At 25.7% G+C, this 23,061-nt stretch overlaps 2 protein-coding genes across 5 annotated transcripts in view; one reads left to right on the top strand and one right to left on the bottom strand.

The window, feature by feature from the left end:
* Nucleotides 1-345: 345 nt before the first annotated feature.
* Nucleotides 346-5,655, top strand: LOC132932008 (T-complex protein 1 subunit eta). The gene is made up of 7 exons (XM_060998171.1): nucleotides 346-505; nucleotides 1,559-1,978; nucleotides 2,064-2,255; nucleotides 2,945-3,109; nucleotides 4,413-4,546; nucleotides 4,615-4,919; nucleotides 4,990-5,655. The coding sequence occupies exons 1-7, from the start codon at nucleotides 503-505 to the stop codon at nucleotides 5,388-5,390; spliced, it is 1,620 nt and encodes a 539-aa protein (XP_060854154.1). The 5' UTR covers nucleotides 346-502; the 3' UTR covers nucleotides 5,391-5,655.
* Nucleotides 5,656-9,805: 4,150 nt separating this feature from the next.
* Nucleotides 9,806-23,061, bottom strand: part of LOC132918574 (acetylcholine receptor subunit alpha-type acr-16-like) — a 73,297-nt gene continuing 60,041 nt past the window's right edge. For 2 of the 4 annotated variants that reach the window (XM_060979881.1, XM_060979884.1), the window contains 3 exons: nucleotides 22,382-22,468; nucleotides 18,003-18,112; nucleotides 9,806-15,055 (listed from right to left, as the gene is read on the bottom strand). In XM_060979881.1, the coding sequence (XP_060835864.1) occupies nucleotides 14,498-15,055; nucleotides 18,003-18,112; nucleotides 22,382-22,468 (755 nt within the window). In that variant the 3' untranslated portion in view covers nucleotides 9,806-14,497. The remainder of the gene's footprint in view (nucleotides 15,056-18,002; nucleotides 18,113-22,381; nucleotides 22,469-23,061) is intronic. The other 2 variants (XM_060979885.1, XM_060979882.1) reach the window with 1 other exon arrangement.

The following is a 23,061-nucleotide window of genomic DNA, read 5'->3' as shown; positions in this document are numbered from 1 at the left end:
ATCGTCTACTGAATAGGTACTTAAATTAGTTAAATTGGAATACTTGAAATCAGAAGTTTGTATCGTCATGGCTAGTCATGACTCATGAGACACTTCTTAAATGGTACAAAACATGATTTCATGTGATTTGTTTATTTGTTAAAATTTAAAATTTCATTATTTTTAAATTTATTCAGTGGTATACGCAGACCTTATAGGGTATACGTAATTTAGTAAGTCAAACACTATCTCTAACCGTGGTTAGTGATTTTAATAAAGACAATTTGTCGTGATACCGCTTATACCGAACAATAATTATCTAACCTCTTTGCAGTCGTGTGTAGTTAGCTGCAGTTTGGAAATTATTATAGGTTAGTAAGAAATTATAAAAACATAAAATCTTAAATCCTAAAGTTCTTGTACTTTTCTACTGTTCGGGAATTGTGATATTTACTTTACCAATTTGTTTTCTTTCTTATAAATAGTTTTTTTAAGTGTTAAAAGTTTATAAGTACTCTACAAAATGGTAAGTGTTACAAGCGTAGTAAAATTATTCGTTTATTAAACAATTATATTTCATGACGGGATACATGAATGATCCTGTAATTTATAATCCGGCTATTGTTTTTCTTACCACATGAGTGCAAAAATGAGATTATTTGATTGAATATCTTTAAAATTGGTCGAAACTGTATTGAAATGTATCTAAACTATAGGAAATGATCCTATAATGGTAATTCCTGATAAAATTTTAAATATGTTAACATTTTATCAAAGGATTAAAACAGTACAGTTTAAATAATTTTGTACTTATACAATTCTACATTGTAGATTTGTTATTATTGATTATTCATTTGTTTCCGTTTTCCTGTCAGTTTTATTAATCAGTAATTTTTCGTTATTTTGGGGATACCTATTGCTGATTTGTATGGTATTAATTACTATATAAAACTAAATTTAATGATTAATTTGAGCTTCTAAATATTTTGAATGGTGTCTACTTCCAAGAAATTATTATGAATTAACAACATTAAAATTTCCTATAATATGTTTTTCAAAAAGTACCTATTAAGAGGATGTGATACTCGATACTCATTTATGGTTGTCTCCTTTAATGTAATTTACTATATTAAATCATAATCATGACATCTAGGTTAATATTTTAGTATTAAACATGAGCTTATGAATTATTAGCTAAGAGTAGTAATGTACAGTTTAAGCGTAAAGCAATTAAAGTTGTATAAAAAACCATCAGTCTTTCTTTTTTACACTATTTTATAAAAAAAATAAAAAGGATATGAAATTGTCTCAAAAATATTCTACTATTATAATTTGATAATAGATGTATAAACTCTAATATTTCACAACATCTTATATTATAAATCATAAACTATCTTTCAGTATTGATTTTTTTAGATTTTGATATTTTTACTCATTAGATAAATAAATCAGTATTTTGGAGTAGATACTTTGAAATAATTTCTCATTTTTATTTTGAAATAAAATTGATACAGAATATTCCATAAGATTTTGTATATTGTTGTAGGTATATACTTATGTTTTTAATTTATTTTTATAGCGTCCCCCAATTTTATTACTCAAAGAAGGAACTGAAGACAGCCAAGGAAAATCTCAGTTATTATCCAATATTACTGCTTGTCAAGCAGTTGTTGAAGCTATTCGTACTACGTTAGGTCCACGTGGAATGGACAAGTTGATTGTGGATAGTCGTGGTACAGCAACTATTTCTAATGATGGCGCAACAATCATGAAAATATCAGATATAATCCATCCTGCAGCAAAAATTCTTGTTGATATTGCTAAATCACAAGATGCTGAAGTTGGTGATGGTACCACCAGTGTTGTTCTATTAGCAGGAGAGTTTCTTAAACAAGTTAAACCTTATGTTGAAGAAGGAGTTCATCCCAGAATTATCATTAAAGCTTTGCGTAAAGGCTTAAAAATTGCACAAGATAGAATTGATCAAATTGCTTATAAAGTAATTTACTAATATATATATATTAATAAATAAAATTGTGTGTATGTATTTAATTCTATAATAACGATATCATTATTTTTTTTAGATGAAATTTAACAATGATGAAGAATACCGCACTTTCCTTCAAAAATGTGCAGCCACTGCTCTTAATTCAAAGCTTATTCATCAAGAAAAAGATTTCTTTTCAAAAATTGCCGTGGATGCAGTATTATTATTAGACGAGTTATTGCCATTAAACATGATTGGTATTAAAAAAGTTCAAGGTGGTGGATTACAGGTAATTTTTTTTAAATTTTAATTAATATAATTAAATTACCAACCCCCCTCCATTTTGTATTTAGTTCTAAATGTTTGGTAAATTACTTAAATTATGTTACTTGTCATTTATATTAAATTAAAATAGTGCTTATATTGATTAATAATCTTACATTACTTAATTAGTTAATTATTTATTTAATGTGTTCTTATTTAGCTAGGTAAATTACTTATCAAAATCAAAAGTAAAGTTTTCAATTATAAAATTATGAATTGTTTTTCAAATAAATATAAAACCTATGATTGTTAAATTTTAAATTATTAGGTTATGATAAGGTTTACATTAAAAAATTTTCTAAGTAGCTGTGTCAATATTCAACTGAAAAGGTAGACAATTATATTTCATGTGGAATGTCATAATAAATAATACTAGTATAACAATTAAAAATAACTTAAGTAGATTAAAAAACAAAATGTCATTAATGGTACAAACTATAAATAGATAATATTACAATTTCACACTTTTATTAATACAAAATAGATGATTATTTAGGAAGTGTCAGTCCATTTATTTATTTTATCTCTTTCACTTACACATAACTGCAAATTTGTGTTCAAAAGAATCAATTTTGTATTATTAGCTTTATTATTAGAGTATATCAATCTATATCATAAATTATTATTGTTAATTTTTTATTTGTGTTTTAACAGGATTCACAACTCATTACTGGTGTATCATTTAAAAAAACATTTTCATATGCTGGTTTTGAAATGCAGCCAAAACATTATAAATCTCCAAAAATTGCATTGCTTAATATTGAGCTTGAATTAAAAGCTGAACGTTCTAATGCTGAAGTGCGAGTGAATACTGTTGAGGTAAATTTTATTTATTTCATATTTTGCTAATATTATTATTAATTCAAAATTATTCAACTAAATTATATTTGAGATTAATTGTTATTAATAATCAAATTTAATATTATATAAATAATTTGATTTTGGAATCATATGTAGTATTTAAGAAAATGCAACGCTCGTATATGTTGTCTCCATCTTAGAAATTACATTTTACTTAGAAAGCATAATATTATTTGTTGATTGAACAAACATCAATAATTTTATAAGAACACTCCATAGAATACTGATTATATTTAAATTGGAAATAATTTATTTTATACTATATTCTGTTTGCACACAAACCAAAATATGTATCATATCCTGCTGTAATATCCATAGTCCTCATTCCTGATATTCACTAATCACCAACCTATTATTTAAATTATTATTACCTAACTTAACCTAACCATATTTTGTATACATCACATTTAATATATAAATAGATAAATCACAGTATATAGTTTAATTGCAATAGATGAAGCGTGGTAGGGTTGACAAGTAAATGAGTGAGCTATATCAGCTTGCAAAATTGTCACATTCTTTCAGCGCAAAAAATATATGTTCATTAATTTGACAAATGATAGGCATTAAAGGTATACAAACAAATAAGGCAAGCCTTCAAGGGTTAAACATTTAATTAATTTATAATATTCTTGCTAAAGTTGCTAAATTAACTGCTTAGTGCTTCAATTAAGACTCTTTAGCCCAGTGGTTTTCAAACTGGGTGCCGCGGCACACTGGTGTGCCGCGAGTATCCACTAAGTGTGCCGCGGTTTTTCCATAAATTATCGATTGCACTGAATTGTGATATAAGAAAATGCGGGTATGTGTCAACTATTCGTCCAAGAATTAAAAATATTTTTTAGCCCATCAATCACATATTTCTTATTAAATGTATATATAATTATAAACAATTTTGTTCATCTAAAAAAAAGGTCAATGTGCCGTGAAAATTTTTTGAAGTTTACGGTGTGCCGTGTATAAAAAAGTTTGAAAACCACTGCTTTAGCCATACAAAATACAATTTGTATATTTATTTACATAATATGAGTCATCAAGGTTTTCTTGATAGGAATGGGTGATTTAGTGGTAGTGTATTGAAAACATATAGCACGTAGAGTTTTGGGTTCAAATCAAACATTGTAGTGTGTTAATTGTTAATTAATTCAATGATTTTAGACAATCTACTTTTCTAGCTCTGAACAACTAGAGCCAATTAGTAATAGGGTAAATTACCATTGTTATCTATTTGTAATTTATTTTATGTATGTTATAATTATAGGAATTTCAAAAAGTTGTTGATACTGAATGGAATATTTTGTATGAGAAACTTGAACATATTTATAAAAGTGGAGCTCAAGTTGTATTATCTAAACTACCAATTGGTGATGTTGCTACTCAATATTTTGCTGACAGGTATGTGAAATATGTCAATTATCTTAAGTAATATTGTATGATTGGTTGTTTTTTAATTGTTATTCTAGAGATATGTTTTGTGCTGGTCGTGTTGTTGATGAAGATTTAAAACGTACAATGAAAGCATGTGGTGGTGTCATTGTTGCTACAACTTATGATTTAAATGATTCTGTACTTGGTAAATGTGAGTCTTTTGAAGAAAAACAAATTGGAGGAGATAGATTCAATATATTCTCTGGATGTCCTAATGCCAAGGCATGTACTATTATACTACGTGGTGGAGGTGAACATTTATTAGATGAAACTGAACGTTCTTTACATGATGCTATTATGATTGTCCGAAGAACTGTAAAAAACGACTCAATTGTAGCTGGTAAATAAATTAATAATTAATTTAATTCAAATTATTGTTTTTTTCATTAATTTTATTTAAATTTGTAAAGGTGGAGGTGCTATTGAAATGGAATTAAGCAAAGTACTTCGTGATTACTCTAGATCAATAGCTGGCAAAGAACAATTGATTGTAGCTGCTATTGCAAAATCATTGGAAATTATTCCAAGACAATTGTGTGATAATGCTGGTTTTGATGCTACTAATATATTGAACAAATTACGTCAGAAACATGCTCAAGGAGGTGAAGCATTTGGTGTGGATATCAATCGAGAACATGTTGTAGATAATTTTGAAAACTGTGTTTGGGAACCAGTGATTATTAAAAAAAATGCTCTTGCAGCTGCTATTGAAGCCGCTTGTTTAGTTCTATCAGTAGATCAAACAATTAAAAATCCAAAATCAGGCGGTGGTGAAGAACAACAGGGGCGTGGACGTGGAAGGCCTATGTAACCATTTTAAGTGTATTCAAGAGTTAAATTTATAATAATTATTAATACTTTTTTGTATAAGTTTTTGTACTTCATATGCTTACACACTGAAAACTAATATTCCTCTGTGCTTGTTTAATAAACAAATAATTTTCTATTTATATTAAACTTACACAAACATTCATATAAAATATTATTAAGTACTAAAAAAATAATAATCAATTTTTAATTTTATTAAGTAGTTGTTTTAGTAATTTTATTTTACAAAAAAAAATCCTTTGAATTGATGATATATTTTTTTTAATTACCTGATGATTATTTTCCTTTAATGGATGTGTTAAATTTGAATCCAGTGGTAATTAATAGTAACTATTTCTAAGGGTATTTTATAAATTCATAATTTATTTTTTTATTATTTATATGGTAGATTGAATTAATTTTTGTTAAAAACATTTCAGAAGTTATATAACTAATATTAACTTGTAAGACAGTACTGATTCATCTACAGTAGAAGTAGAATCATGTAAATACAAGTTCTTGCCGTTAATATAAATAGCTTTAAATTATTAAAACTATAAAAAAAATTTTTGTGTGATGAAAATATTAAAATAGTTTTGATTTTTTAAAATCTTTAATAAATTAAAGCCTTCTAAACATTAAGTCAGCGGTTCCCAAACTGTGAGGCTGGGGAGGCGTGAGCTGCGTGGTAAATATATACTGTTAACTTATATTGTCATAAAAATAAAAATGTTTGTATATTTAAATACTATAAATTTGTAATTTAATTTTTTATGGGAGGTATAATTATTTTTTTTAATTTTTAGGGTGACGTGAACTTAAAAAGTTTGGGAACCGCTACATTAAGTAATACCAGTGGCGGATCTAGGATTTTTTTATGTGAGGGGGGTACTAAGGATAAGGTCTTGTATTCTGTGTACTCCATCCTGTAGGCAAGACCTTTGTTTAGTCCTCAAAATTAATATGTATTAGTACTTAATATTCAAAACGATAAACATTTTTAGCAACTTTAAAAACTCATATATTAAAAAATTAAATTTTAACAAATACTATATTGTCTATATTGATTATAATTTAAATAAATAATAAAGACACAAAATCTACTTATCAATTATAAATCGGTATTGTTTAGGAAAAAAGTATTAGTCAATTTTTCTTTTTCTTTTTTATTAATAATTTTGCGTAAAATGTACCCAGCCTTGTTTATTTGCAACTGTCTCTTGAAATATGTGAGGTTTTTTTGCCGGACCCTGTATTATTTCAAATAATTTTATACCTATATCTATAAGAATTGTTGATGTGGAATTTTATATTCTTGTATTATATTTTCAAGCTTTTTGATCGAGTGAACATTTTTTGTCGACATCTATAGAAATATATTAACAAAAAATTTAAATGTTTAAAATTAGCTCAAAAATAGTCAAAATATCTTTAAAATTTTAATATCGATAGAGAATTATCATAATATGAACATTTGGTGTAAATTTAAAGTATCGTTATGGTTATTTGTTTTTTGATTATAATAAAATATCAAAATATTTTTGATGAGAAATAGTCAATAGATACGCATTACGCAATATCGTAAAAGAATCTCGGTAAAAATGTCCGAGGAAAAAATTTCCAAGGTAAAATTGTTCAAAATCAATAATGATCAGGGCAATGTTGCTTAGAATCAATAAAATGATAAATATATAAATATACACATATAATTTATTAAAATTTATTAATTACAACATTGATTCATTTTTTAAACTTTTCTTGCAAATCAACACACATTTTTTTTTTTGCTAGAAGTTTTCTAATTTCTCTTTGATTTATCTATTTACTTCGTCTACTGATAATTCTAATCACATATTTTCTGTGAGTAACCATATAGTCGGATGTGAATGAATAATTGATTAATTTAGAAAATCTGTGATTCCGTCCTTCAGTAATCAGTATGGTTGTTGGTGCGCTGGCCATCGTTTAACTTAAACTTCGTGCAAGGGCGCCATATGATGAGGTACCGCATATAGGCATACATTGGTGGCCCTATTTTTACCTATACCTGCCTCAATTTTATGTTGAGCTGGTACAACTAAAATGTAATAAATAAACTATAACAAGAGTTATTGAAAAATAATTTATTGTTTTAATCATAATTGTAGTTGATATATTAATTATTATTTATTAGGAACTAATTTTACGTATTTTTAAGATTATAAGGCTGATTGTGAGACTTCTACAAATAGGATATATAGCCATATTGGTAATGCTGGTAATGTATAAAGGAACATCATCCTATCTTTTAAAATAGTAATAAATTTCACTAGTGATATATTTTTATTTTACACTGTGGTCTGGTAATAAAAAAAACTTGTCCTGCTTAAAAATTTGGTTTCCCTATTTTGAAAGTGAATTGATGATCCCGACTTCGTGTACATTCCAAACTGAAAGTGGAAATGCAGTGTCGATATTTCAAATAACGTTTCGTTTCGTATTATTGTAATTAACTAGCTTATAACTCGCTAGCTTCTTGTTGCATACTTGATTTTAAATACAGAAACAAATAATTATTTTAGGACCTTCGGTAGTAGTAAAACCATATCATAATAATCTTATCGTAATATTCATAACACTATGTAATTTAAAAATTATAAATATCTATTATTTATGTGTTTACAGTCTGTCTTATAGTTTTGACAAAATGACAACGATAGGTAACTAATGTTACAGGTTGTTCCTGTTTTATTCCATACACTATTTTTTTTGATTTCAGTTAATTTTACTACGAGAATTTTCAATTTTAAAAAATGCAACCTCTTGATTTTAGACATTTTTATCGTGGGATTTAGTTTCTTGAACATTATTGTAGACTGCTTTATAAAAATTTGAACTTCAAACGCTCGTAAAAAATTAATTCGACTTTCCTGTTAAAAATTGTGTTATTAATATAGATTGAAAAATATATAAACAACCTTAAGTATATTACATTTTCAAAACTAAGATAAAAAAAAAAAAATTTTCAAAAAAATATTACAAAATAATTTGAAAATTTTTGAAATTTTATGAGCTTCGTCAATTCTAATTTTTAACTTTTATAAAAAAAACAAAGTGATAATAAGTTTTTGATACTTTTTAATTGGTTATAAAAAACTTATGAGGAAAGTTTTATTCAATTTTCGGGTATTTTATCTATAAAATTTTTTTTAACAACAATAAAAATAACGGACAATTTCAAATGTCCATAAATACAAGTAGATCATAAAGAGGTTTTTTTGAAAATTATGAATAGAGAATGACCAAATAAATATTTGGTAAAAAATTAAAATATCTTCAGTCATTTGTTTTTGAGATACACATAAAAAAAAAAATCGATTTTGTCAAAAACCTGCAGAATTGCATGAAAATTCGCGTTTTCCCTTAGTTGGCTTAATTTTTTGTTTATTTAATACTAGAGATTTTTAATCTTGATCGCTTTAAAGTACAAACTAGATTCAATTAGTTATCCAAAACCATCATCAAAATAGAAAATTGAACCATTTTTTGTGTATATGACTAAAAAAAACAAATTAAAAAAAAAAATAAATTATAAAATCAATATATTCGTTGCTCCTCTCAGAATCTAAAAATGTAGCTAAGAAGGTCTGGTGCCCGTGCCCCTAAAAAATTGGTGCTCTATTGTACTTTGCCGCTATGACCTTTCCTTAGCGCGGCCATTACAATTTTTATTTTTAATAATAATACATATTAAAAGGGAATATTCAAAGTATTTGATAATTTATATATGTTATTATTGTTTATAGAAATTCTAAAATTTAATTTCAAACAAGTAATTTATGAATTATATAAGTATTTAAAGTTTTTATGAGCGGAATAGTGCACCAACATTATGCGGAATACCCGCAGGTGTCACTCATTCCGTTCATAAAAACTTTAATTACTTATAACTCATAAACTACTCGTACATTTCACTTTATATAAAATATCCTTTAATAATAATGGAAATTTGAAATGCATGATATTATTAAATAAAGAAAACATTTAAAAGATATAACGATTGGAAATGTTAAAAGTGTTGGTTTTTAACGACATGATAATTCGACAAAAAATTTAAATAATTACTGTCTTATATTGAATTAATCACGGGTTGGCGGTTGGTTGACACAGATAATACCTATATTTTTTGTAAAAAAGTAATTTTCAGAAAAAATGCGATTCATAGTATTTTATAAAATAACGATTGATATTATATGTACCTTATTTATAAGTGGAAATTTAGTGAAACCATATATAATTATTTATAGTATAAGACATAAGTTAACATCAAATTTAATTTGTTTTTAACACCATGGATTGATGTTAAAATATTGGTATTAGATAATGTTAATATTAGAATGTTAGGTAAGTGTAAGAGACAACATAATATTCAGTAGACGATTAAAATTAATATGATTTAATAATCACAATTATAACTTTTTATATTTTTAAGTACAAATTGCTTGAAATTAAACATAATCTACATTACACAAGAGTTAACAAATACTATGAGCAAATCTATATTATGTGTACACCATTTTGTATTGTTTCATTAATATATAATAACATTACGGATATCAATATAAATATTAGATATTTTTTGGCCTTTAAAATTATATTGGCCTATAAAATCGCACATTACGATTTGTCATAGAAATTACAAATAAATAAACATCAACTGTAAAAATAAAATAAACAAATTTTGTATAACATAAAAACAAAAACAAAAAAACTTAACGAAACATTTTATGTAATCTAATGATATAAACAATTTTGATAGTATTAGCTTATTATGACATTTTTATAATAAACAAAAAAAAAAAAAAAAATGTATATCGAGAAAAAGTCATTAGGCTATACGAAACTGCTAATTACAAATAACAAAATATGTGTTGTTAATATTGTATTTAAAATTATTTATTAATCTTTCAATTTAACATTCTTATACTCTTTAGTTAATTTTTTTCGGTTTTAAAAGAATTGTAGAATATCTTGATACTAAAAACTCTAAAAGTCTAAGAAAGAGATACGTTTTAGTTTAGTGAAACGTTAAACCTACAGCAATAGAAACGGTAGGTACCAATTTCAATTATACAAAAAAAAAAAATGATTTAAGTTATTGAATAATGATAATAAAAAATAAATAAATAAATACTTCTTTCGATTTGCAACAAATCTTAATGTTATTAATATTTTTGATTGTCTGCTAAAAAGTGGCAGAGATAGATAAACTCAGGCGTACAAACAAAAACAAAAATTAAAAAATTTATTTAGATATATTATGTAACCCGATTAGTTGATAACGAATACGAAATTATTGTATTTTACTTAACGATAATATAACATATATATAAATACATATATAATATATATATTATAATAAAATGGATTTAATTTTATTTCATAATGATTTTACGTTATATATTTTTATTTTTAATCATTTATTTTTGCTTAACAATTTAAAAAACAGCGCCTAGATGAGCAGGACCATAATTTCAATTAAATTTTATGATAGTAATATGGTTTTAGGGCATATAATATTAAATCATTGAATCAAACTAAAATCTAATTAAGGACTTATTTGTATTATATTTCCTATGTATGTTTTTTTTTTTGTAATTTTTTATAATAATAACTCGAGATTAAAGACTGGCAAAGTAATACAACAGAGCGTTATGTATCTAAACGTAAACAAATAAATGATAAGAACAATTAGATAAAATAAAATTATTAAAAATTAACAAAAATAATATATCCAGATATTAGACGAAATCTGACGAACAATTGGGTATATATAAATGAAGATGTATTACTTTTCTTTTACCTAAATATTCAATTGAATTATTTATTAATCTTACTATTTGTCTAATTGAACTAATGATGATAAAAGTAATAATAATGATAATAAAAATAATACTGACAAGAGTAACTATATAAAATAACGTTTTAGAACAATTTGATATAATAATGTTGTTATAGCATAATTTCCTTACAATACGATGTATTAATTATGTATAATATGGATTACTGTGTTTTTTTTTACACATATTTTCAAGCATATAAGGTTGTCAAATTCATGTAACATATAGTTTAAGTCTCTTATAGTTGTTTCATATTCTATTACGTCTTAAAACATAACAAAATGTTCAAAACCTATACATTAGTATTTTATCATTTCTAAGGGCTACAATAATATAAAATCAATTATAATTATGTTAACAAGATTCAATAACAACGTACAAATAACAAAGTAGGTATTTACATGTTTTTATTTTATTTTTTAATATAAAACTTTTTTTATAATCATTTTTACATTTAATTTTAAAATGATTTCCATTTTTATAAAATAGTTTTGTTTATGTTACGTAAACAATGTATAGCTCTAAACAAACGTAGTTTATGTATTTTTAATTTACAATAATTTTACTTTTATTTTATTTATTAAAGCAATTAATTGAGCTGAATTTATTATTTAACACTTTGTTTGTTAACGATGAATCATGAAACATCATCGAAGAAAATTAATTAATTTCAAATCGCTATTCTATAATATCCCTAGTAAATTGTATATGTAGTATATAAGTATAATTTATATCAAATGAAATTAAGTATTTTTATATTCTATATATTTTTGAATTAATTTTTTTGTTTTTATTTCATGACATTTGTTTGAACCGGAAGACGACTCAAGATTTTGTCATTTAATGCATTAGACATTTTTAATAGTTAAATTTATAATAATAATAATAATAATAATAATAATAATAATGATGATATTGATAATAATTTTAATAATTATTAGTATAATTACTATTGTAATTTACTGTTGGGCTTTATGATGTTGAGATTTTAAGATTGTCACAGCAAAACGTGCGTGTAAAATAAAACAGTTAAGTATTCTAATACATGTCTAACAAATACATAAACAATTAATATGATCGATTTTGTACTAATTTTAAATACGATTATTTGCATAATCTGATCGCATAATAATCTTTTATTATTTACGTATTAGATAATTAGGGTGTGTCTGATTAATATATATTTATTCCTTACTTCACAGATGATTAATATAAAAAGCAAATTTGTTTAGCTAATCTAATAATATATTTATATCAAGTCCATAAATATATATATATATATATATATTAATTTGAGCAAGAGGACACACAAATTGGGTGTCTTGACAAATAATTTTATAATATTTAGTACTTCCAGTAACTGTAATAGATAGATTATGGAATAAATTAAGTTATTGATACAAGTATTCCAGTAAAATATTAACGATCCAATAATTATACTAATATTAATCATAGCTACACATACGATTTATCAGCACATTGTTTTAAGATAAATATTAAGAACCGAAGTTGAAATAAAACATGGTTTGACATTTGGATCAATGTTATGTGATGGAAAATTAATTTCCTATTACGGAATATTGGTTATAAGTAGACTTTTAAATTCGTTGAAAACGCTATGGTATGGTTTTTATATTATATCAGACTTATAATTTATTGCAGTTTTTATGTCAGTGAAATACTTTCCAAATTAATAATAAATATTATCACCGTTAAAAATGAAATCAATTAGCAACACGCAGTATGTAAGCACTTTACAACGCCATCGATATTTAAAATTAAATCCAAAAATCGATAGGTACTCAGAGTATGTAAACCTTATAAGTAAGACAATGACTGTCGATAATCAAGCCACTCGGAGACTTATTGAAGTATGTTTTATTTTTAGAGCAGTTGCGAAACATGCGAATTTTGAAACAAACGTTTTTGTACTGTGTTGGTATATTGATGATATTGAATAAACTAAATTGTTGAAGGTGTGAGACGAAATATTACCAGTATATTAGTATGAAAAATGAAATTGTATTAAAAGCTATTCACGGTTAAATAAAATAAGGAACCCAATATCAATAATTAAAAATATTATCAATATGCAATGTAAGATAATTTTAAATAAGTGCATTTATGTAAAAATACAATATCAGTATAGTAATAAGCTAAATATAAATTTTAATTTAACCTATTTCTTTTGGGAACTAGTAATAGAAACTTTCATATTTATCTCGATGTTCAGTAATATATATATCATTATGATGATAATTTCTGATTTTAAAACTTAATATTGTCACGACATGTTGTTGGTTTTACGACGCTGTGACAACGAAAAATGTATCGATTATAGATTGTGTTTGAGATTTCCAATGGTATATACATTTTTAGAGCCCTTATTCCTCAAATGAGACGAAAAAAATGAATAAAATAATATTCGTGTGGCAGTTTATCTGCATATGAAAATGACTCTTCCGATGTCATGAAAATATCCAAACATTTACAAATATTTACAAAAATGTATCGACATTGTACACTGAACACGTACTACTAATTTCGGATATTCAGTAATAGGTTCGTGATATATATAATATAATATATATATACACAATATGCCTATTTTAATTTCTTGTAAAAATGTTTGTTTCTGAAACGTTATTTACGCGTATATTTAATACCGATGCGTAATGTGTATGACGTGTCAATTCCATATTTTATGCAACAGATTTACGTCAATAGAAAATCTACTGGATATTTTTTGTTCATTCATTTTAATTCGTTTCAAGGAGCAGGGCCAGAGTAATATATCATTATTATTATTACGTAGCAAACCAAATAGATATATTTATAGATATACTTTATAGTAAACCATTAGAAAAGAAGTAGTTTCGAGAAAAAAAAAATTATAGTTTTATAATAATTTTTAGATATTAGGAGTATATAATAATAATAATATTAATAATAATTTAATAACATTATAGTTATCTCGTATGAATAATTTAAAACGGTACCACACCGATTTCTACATGTCACTTTTCCGCGTGCTATGTAGATGCGACTTCGTGTGGTCGTCATAATTTTAATAATATATAATATATGTAGAGCTGCCTCACTGCATCCGTCATTTTATATTACCTATATATAACAATATATATATGTATATATATCCGTATATTGTGTATATAGAGAGAGGGAGAGAGTGAAGCCGGAACCGGAACTGGACGCGATGACGTCGGTGGCGCGATCACGTGACGATTACGTGCGGCGCGGACATGAGGACCGCTATGGTGGCGGCCACCGTGAAGAAGGTGAATATGTACAGGCACATGCGGTCGACCACCATGGCCGCGAACTTCCAGTCGTTGGTGATCTCCTCGTCCTCCTCGTCCTTGCGCAGCTTGTCCGTGATCACCCGGAGCTCCTTGAGGATGAGCGACAGCTCGCGGTGCGGTCCTAGACACGAACTCGCCGCGGACGCCACCCCGCCGCCGCCGCCGGCCATCATCGCGTGCTGTTGCTGCTGCTGTTCGACCATGACGTGCTCGGGCATCGGCGCCACTTGGCTTCGGGCTCCCGGGTAGCTCCGGGTGGACGAGCGCAGGTCGTCGTCCAGGTCGAGCACGTTGGCCAGCAAGCTCCTGGACGATTTGGCCCGGAACTCCAGGTCGGGCAGGTGGTGGATGGACGACGCCGCCGACTTGTTCTTCGAGTCTGACTTGTTACCGTTGCCGGGCGGATCGTCGCGAGCCGGTCGGCTCATGCACAACAAGCACGGCATCCACACCAGGAACATGAGTTTCACCTGTTTAAACACACACACGCGTGTACGATTATACTGTTATATATTACATACTGTCGTGTTTTCGTCGTCGGCGTTGTCGAGGTCGATTTCGGGTATGTAGAATCACGGGAAAGTGTCAACAAAGGGGGGGGGCGCCCAACAGGAGCCAGGTAAATTGAGCCCGAAATACCGTTTTTGTGGTAAAACCGAGTCCCTCTGCCCCCCGGTTAGGTTTAGTTTCCAAAACGGCACATTTTCCTTCTCACTTTTACAGGCTTAGTACTATCTGTTACGTTAACATATAACTGGCGTGGTTAAAAATGATGTGCTTTTTTTGTTTTTAATATCGAATATAATTCACTACGCTGTACATAAAAATCACAATTAATTAAATATATAATATACAAATTCGAGTCAATTTTTTTTTAAATTTATTACTATTTATTGTTATTATGTTTATGGTAAAAATGTATTTGATATATTCTTAACGAATTCAAATCTTGAAATATTTTCATTTTCATATTTCAACATATTTTCTTGTCTCAAAAAAAATTGTTTTCTATTGTTATTTTTTTCATTTTAATTACCTACCTCATTGCTACGTATTTTTATGTATATATGTATATATATATATATCTATTTGAATGTATTTAAGTAAGCAAATCGGTAATCGATAATCACTAATTGGTGACTATAGTCACTTGTACAGTACTTATTGAATGAAGAGACTTTTTATTTTTAAGTAGGTACACGTCGTTATTTATAAATTATTCTTTCGACAAATATTTTTACTTGGGATTCAGTTTACCAGCAAGTTAAAGTTTTCCGGACTCAATTTACCTAGCCCCAATATCCACCCAATTATTTGGGACTCTGTTTACCACTCCCGGCCCAACATACTCTGTAGCGTTTTTAAAATGTAACTTTTCCATGGTTAATTTGTCTGTGCCTGAAGTGTTTTTTTTTTAATAATCATTATCATTAATATAATATAATTGTTTAAAAATTATCAATGCATAAAACAAATATCCCGATTAGGTAATATCCGTCTAACTAATGCTTAACATAGTTTACGTTCAGAGTAATCCATTTTAGATTCTGACCGGAGCTGAGTAATAAGTGTATTGATTTTACAATTATATGTGTGTACAGTGTACACGATTTATAGTAGGAAAAATACTTGGATATTTAATTTTGAGGATGATTTCTTGAAACGAATTGGATCTAGTCAGTATTTCTGGGAAGTGAAAATTGAAAATTCTTAGTACTTTTCAAAATGATTAAGAAGTTAAAATTGATGGACAAATTGGAATTTTAAGCAAAATCAGTTATTGACAAAATCTTCTTATTTTGCTATAATTTAAAAACGAAACGTTGCTAGTATCGGATTCCTATCTTGGAGTCTTCGAGTCTACTACCCAGGATGAGTTAAATCCTTAGAAAGAACCAGCAGCTGGCTAGTGTTAGTAGGTACTTTCAAATTTTTCGACGTCTGTCTTATTTGTAATTAGTGGTATTGTGTTACTACTGCAAATTGAGTCTCTATATTTAATCATATTACATAATAAAGCTCGGAAATGATGTAACCACGATACGATAACTTATGTGACCATTCTACTTGGTGATCAAATTGTGAATTTTAGTATCTCATGAACAGTTCTGGGAGAGGGTGAGCTATTTGTTATATAAGTTATAATAAAGATGATGGAACCTTTGTACGAGATCTATAACGTCTAGGTACTTGAAATTTTTTTTAAGCTATAAGGATTGATTAGTTATATATATATTGTGTAATACAAACTATATATAATAATAATGTATATTTCATTAAAAATAATATAATTTAATTTCGTGCGCTGTTAGTGTTGGTATTTAAATTGTTCAATTTACTGTAAAAATTCAATTTAATTTATTAATATATATAATTTATTATTATTTTTTTTTCATATTAATAGTTGAAAAAATTATATTTTCAATAAGTGGTGGTTATTATATGCGAATTTTATTTTATTTTCTTTGTAAAGGCTAGAATAATGTTGACCTATTCGTTTTTTGATGGATGAGCGTGATTATTTGGCATAATTTTATAATCTCTCTGAAATGCTATAAAATAAATTAACGATTACTTATATTATTATATCTGTATCATAGAGATCGAAAATACAGTTAAAAATAGAAGACTCTAATACGTTTTGTTGATTATCAAAATTTTTGATTTTTGTAACATACCTACTTCAGATCTTTCTTTACCTTGATATTAAATCTTCTTTCATGATATTATGTTTACTGTATTTTTATCGTAACGAGACTATTTGTGTATACTGAGCATAAATAAAATTATAAACTATGATTTAGTAAATGATGATTTATTTTTTTATGAAAATATATATGCCACAAACATTTAATAAAATAATAAATAAAATACAATAAAATAATGAGTCTTTGAGCTTTTGCGGGTGCCTTTGAATACGAGGTTTATTCATTGTAACTTATATATTTTTTTTTATAAAACTGAATTTTAACTCTGAACGATGAAATATTTTAATAGAAATAAACGTGTTACGATTTGTGTATTTGCACGTTAGATAGACAATTGTGTTACACATATGCGACGAAAATATCATTTATTAATTGTTTTAAATATAATCGATAAATACTATATACTAAATACTAATATTTTATATATAACTTAATTGAAACAATATTTTTATGCAATACTACGTATGTTATGCAAATCTGGGGATAAATAAAAGTGAGGTTTAAACAGCTGGATAATTTTTAATTCAATATTAAGTTTTTTTTTCCTGAAATATTTTAAATCAAACATTTTTAATATAATAATTATACTTAGATTATGGTTATTATTGAGTTTTTACTTCATTCTTGTGTTGTGTTGGTTTTTTGTTGTCTCAGTTAGTATTTAATATTTGTATTATTATAAAATAAAATGTTATAAAATTGTAATTACCCATTTGGACATAACGTGAGTGTCCGCATTACGGTGGTGATAATTCAGGATCATGATTGTAGACACGACTGAAGATGCAACCATGAACATGATACAGTTGAAATAAGTACCTATAGGCCGCAGGAACGCAATAAAACATAAATTAATAATCGTCGCATTGGTATTCATTTTTTTCCATTGTTTTTAAAGCATCGTGCGTTCATGTTTACTATGTGCAAAAAATGTGATCTAAATTGTGACTTCGAATGTCAATCAAGATTAAATTTAAAATGCATTATACATTTGTATGATCTAATGTACTTATTGTCTTTAATATTTTATTGAAATTAAATTTGAAAATATAATATAATTCCAAGTCACTGTAGAATTCATAAGTGGATTCTTGTAAAAACAAATATCATCTATTTTGAAATGTAATGACCGAGGAAGTAAAAAGTGTTCTAATCAAACTACATAGATAATAAATTGTAAAATAAAATCAGACATAAACAAGACAGGGTTGTATATTTAAGACAGACAGATGTAAAGTAATGTACTACTCATGCAAGTAATACAATAATTATCGTAACATTCGTAACTATTTTTATATTTTTAATTTAATTTTTGATAAACGATCAAGTCTTGTTTAAATCATCATCATTAATAATGAACACTTTAGACCACGGATGATTATCAATTGAAATTTTTTTATTTTCGTTGACGATTTATCATCTAGCGAAGTACTTTTCTTTTGATTTTAGTTGATGAATTAAACAAAAGTATCTATACAAATTCCCTTAGTTGTATGTTAGATACACGTTTATAAACATAAAAAAAATTAAGACTTGTCCACATGCAATGACGCGTTTTTAGCGCTTTTACGTATACTGTATACATATTAATAATAATAATAATAATAATAATAATAATAATAATAATATTAATAATCATAATAATAATTATTATTTTGAACGCTTATTGATTTAATAATTACATTTTTATATTATATTGTCACATAATATAAATATATTGTTTTAAAATGTTATATATGATAAAGTAGAATAATTTTTAAAATTATGTTAATTGTGGTTGCTGCGTGATGTCGATGAAACAATGATTTATTGCTACAAACATAATCCCAGCTTATAAAAAAAACAGAATACAGTAACAATAAAATCGTATATGAATTGAATATTGTTAATACATAAATCAAATAAAACAATGCAGGTAAAAAATTAAATATACCCATACGGTTTGAAGGCATTTTTTACCTTTTTCCTTGTAAATCAGTTTTGTAATAATTAATATAAATAGTGTTTTGTTTTGGGCTTAGTGATGACATATTGGTAACTTTACTGGACGAAGTATAAAACTACTGGCCAGAATACGATTGATTTTGTTTATCGTATTAAACTAATGTCTTAACAACTATTACTTTATAAATGTATAAATATTCATACTAAAAATATATATTTTTCGTCCAGACTTTAAGTTAAATCCAAATACTCAAATAATAAATTATAAACCAGAATTACAACAGCCATGAACTTATAATATTATCTTACATTTTTGTTATACCTTAATTTTTATCACCGACATAATTATTTAATACAACTTGAGCATCAAAAATAGAGTAAAATGTATTTAAATATATGTTTTATAAAAGAAAAACCAAAACAATAATATAAAACATCAAACTAATAATTTGTACGTAATTTTTAAATTATTAATAGTTTACACAAAAACTTCGCTAGATGTTTAAAACGGATGTACAAACGACATACGTATGTATATATTCTTTCTTTAGAAATAATTACACAATCAAATCATCTATGGTCTTAAGGTAATCATAATTTAAATGACTTATACAAATCGGAGTTAAAATAACTTATTATTTAATCGTTTCTATTTTCATTAAAAAAATTATTGGTTTTAAATTAATTGTATTTTTTAAATATTGTACATTTTTAATGGCGGGAAGATTACAGTTCTTAACGCCTTTTAGTTTTATGTTTTCTTTTACTTGACGTAAAATGTATTTATAATATGTATATATATTTATTTATTTTTAACCGATTTGCATGAAGTCATGTGTATAATTAGCTAAATAATTTTTAAGAAACTACCGGCTTTGTTACTTGGAGGCAGAGGGGCCCACAAATATATTATAATAGTAATATATATATGATTGATTAAACATTTTGTTTTTTTAATTAATATTTAACCATTTTTTAATTTGTGAAATAAACAAATATTGTTTAATTTACAATACGAATTGGTTAATATTTATCTTTGACGCGGCAACATCGGTTTAATCAGTTTTATTGTTTTCACACAACATTGAGAGAAAATAATAAAATAAAAAATAAAAAAATAAAATCAATAAATAAATCATAAAATGAGAAAGAAGAGGAAGGAAATAGTGAAATAATCGTGTGATAAACATTTTTAACGTAAAATGATAACAAATAAAAATAATATTAACATTTTTTAATAAAAAAAATGTACGTTTTACTTTATATATAATGATAATATATTATATAAAAATGAATGAATAAATAATAATTATACTGATTTGTAATAAACTAATAAAATTTTTTTTTTCAATTCTTTAATTATATTAATTGTTTAACTTTTGAAAATCAATAGATCACTGGTGCAGTCTGCAATATCACGTCATCTGGTACCTTGTTTCAGTTTTAATAGTGTGGTGTATAAACTGAACAGAAACAAAATGTAGAGAAAATGACAAATAAAAATAAATTAACAATTATAAAACTACTATAATGAGTGAAATAAAAAATAAAAAAATAAATAATAATAATAATAATAAATAAAACATACTGACACGTATTCATGATCACACGAACAAAACTGTACATTTTTTTAAATGTTTAGTAGTGTATATTAATATATAAGCATGTTATGTTTATGCATATATATTTTAATATACGTATTTATTTAGTTGTAGATTTTTTTTAAAATTATTATTTAAAATTCGCACGGTTTTCTTTCTTATTTAGTTTTTTTCTGCTTAAATGGTTTATCGGACAACTGAGAGCAGAATGTCAAATACAAATACGAATGCACAATGAAACACGGTGACGATCAAGTAGTTTACGAAACATAAACAAAAAGATAGCATGCTATAGAAATGTTTGTAATGATGTTGAAGAAATATGATGTTTTTTTGTGTTTTTGTATTTATGTACATTGTACAAGCGTTTTCGGCTTTTCGCAAAGAAAATTGATAGTTGTAAATAATTTATTTTGTATGTGTTTTGTGATTTCAATGTTTAGATAACCATATCGCTATGAACTTAGAAGGAAGATCCCTCTACCTGAAATGCTGAATCTGTACGGTATAAAAGTGATTTTAGGACGTATGATAGGTACTGTATTATTTAATAATTTTAATTTTTATAAATATTTTGACTAGGTAGTCTATTTAACCGAGTGTTGTGAAAATAAAAATGCAGTTAAATTATTTAATCTTAAAAATAAATTTCCATTTCAAAAAGTTATTCTTATTTCTAGTTATTTTTTTCAAGTTTTTAAAACAAATAATTTAAAAATTATAGGATTCCCTTCCTCCCCTTACCAACTCACATAAAAAAAAAAAAATTTTTATATTTTTATATTAAGATTTTATATCTTAGAAATTTAATTTATTGATATGATTATTCATTAGTCTATTCAAGAAATGATTTATCTATTGTTCATAGCGTTATGGTTTTATTGTTCATTCAGACACAAAATACCTTAATTTTGATTATTTGAATTGTTTGTGTTGTTGCAAGTGTGTTGAATGTGTTATTTTATATTGTATGTACGAGAAAACAGAGAAAGTAAGAGCAAGCTGAGCTGAACACAAACCACAAAATTCCGCAAAACATGTATATGTATAATGTATATATATTAAAAAATATACATATATAATTATATATATACATAATTTTAAATATATATTTATATATATATATATATATATACGTGTGATTTATTTAAATGGAAAAAATCAAAATGAAAACTCGAACTAGGTTATGGTTACACAGCAATAGATGGATGTATACATACATATATGTATATATATATATATATAATATATATTATATAATAGTATATGTATAAATATATATAAATACAAGTAGAAAAACAGTGTTTAAAAATATGTATATAAAATATGAAACATAATTTATATAATTCAATATAAATATAATATGTATATAAACATATATATATATATAAATACATGTATGTATAGTATGTATAATGTTTATATTATGCACATATAAACCTATATATATGATTAAATACATATTTATATATTTATATATAAATATTAAATTGTTCCTAATACGACATGTATTTATTTGTTTTTATTTTTAATTTTGCCTGACCTAGTAAGGGGATAGCTTCAGATGTTTGTGGTAAGGCATCGGCTATCATGAGTGAGAATACGGACAGTGATAGGAGGATTGTCACTCCTGAAACAACATAAATGCCAAACACCACACATTCCATTAAATAATAATAATATTAATAATAACAATAATAATAGTAATAATAATGATAATAATAATAATAGTAATAATAATACAAAAAATAAAATAAAAATAATAAAAATAAAAATAACAATAATAATAATAATTATTATAGTGATAATAATAATTACAAAATTAAATCAATGATAACGTTTTAGGTATAAGTATAGGCTAACGGTGACTAAAAAAAACAGTAATAACTAGTGGACGAAAATTCGAGTACCTACTAGTATAACGATACAAACAGTCGTGTACGACAATTTATATTTTGCATAATCTTTTGTACCTATGTGTTGTTGATGAATACAATTTAATTTTAATACATGTTAATAACTTATACCAATATTATATGAACAGTATACAGCGGTAGTGTTGAAATGAAACCGAAAATAAACTCGAACAAAACAGCTAACTACACGGAAACTACAAAAATACAATTACGTATGTGCTCACTGGGTTTTTGTTTCTCAGGTCACTTAACATGGAGAAATATGTTTCAGTCGTTATTTTTTATTACGGTTTTTATTAATAATTTT

Source organism: Rhopalosiphum padi, chromosome 1, assembly GCF_020882245.1.
Source record: "Rhopalosiphum padi isolate XX-2018 chromosome 1, ASM2088224v1, whole genome shotgun sequence".
In the NCBI taxonomy this organism is placed as follows: domain Eukaryota; kingdom Metazoa; phylum Arthropoda; class Insecta; order Hemiptera; family Aphididae; genus Rhopalosiphum; species Rhopalosiphum padi.
Note: the sequence above shows the minus strand (reverse complement) of the source record. Positions and strands in the feature narration are given on the sequence as shown.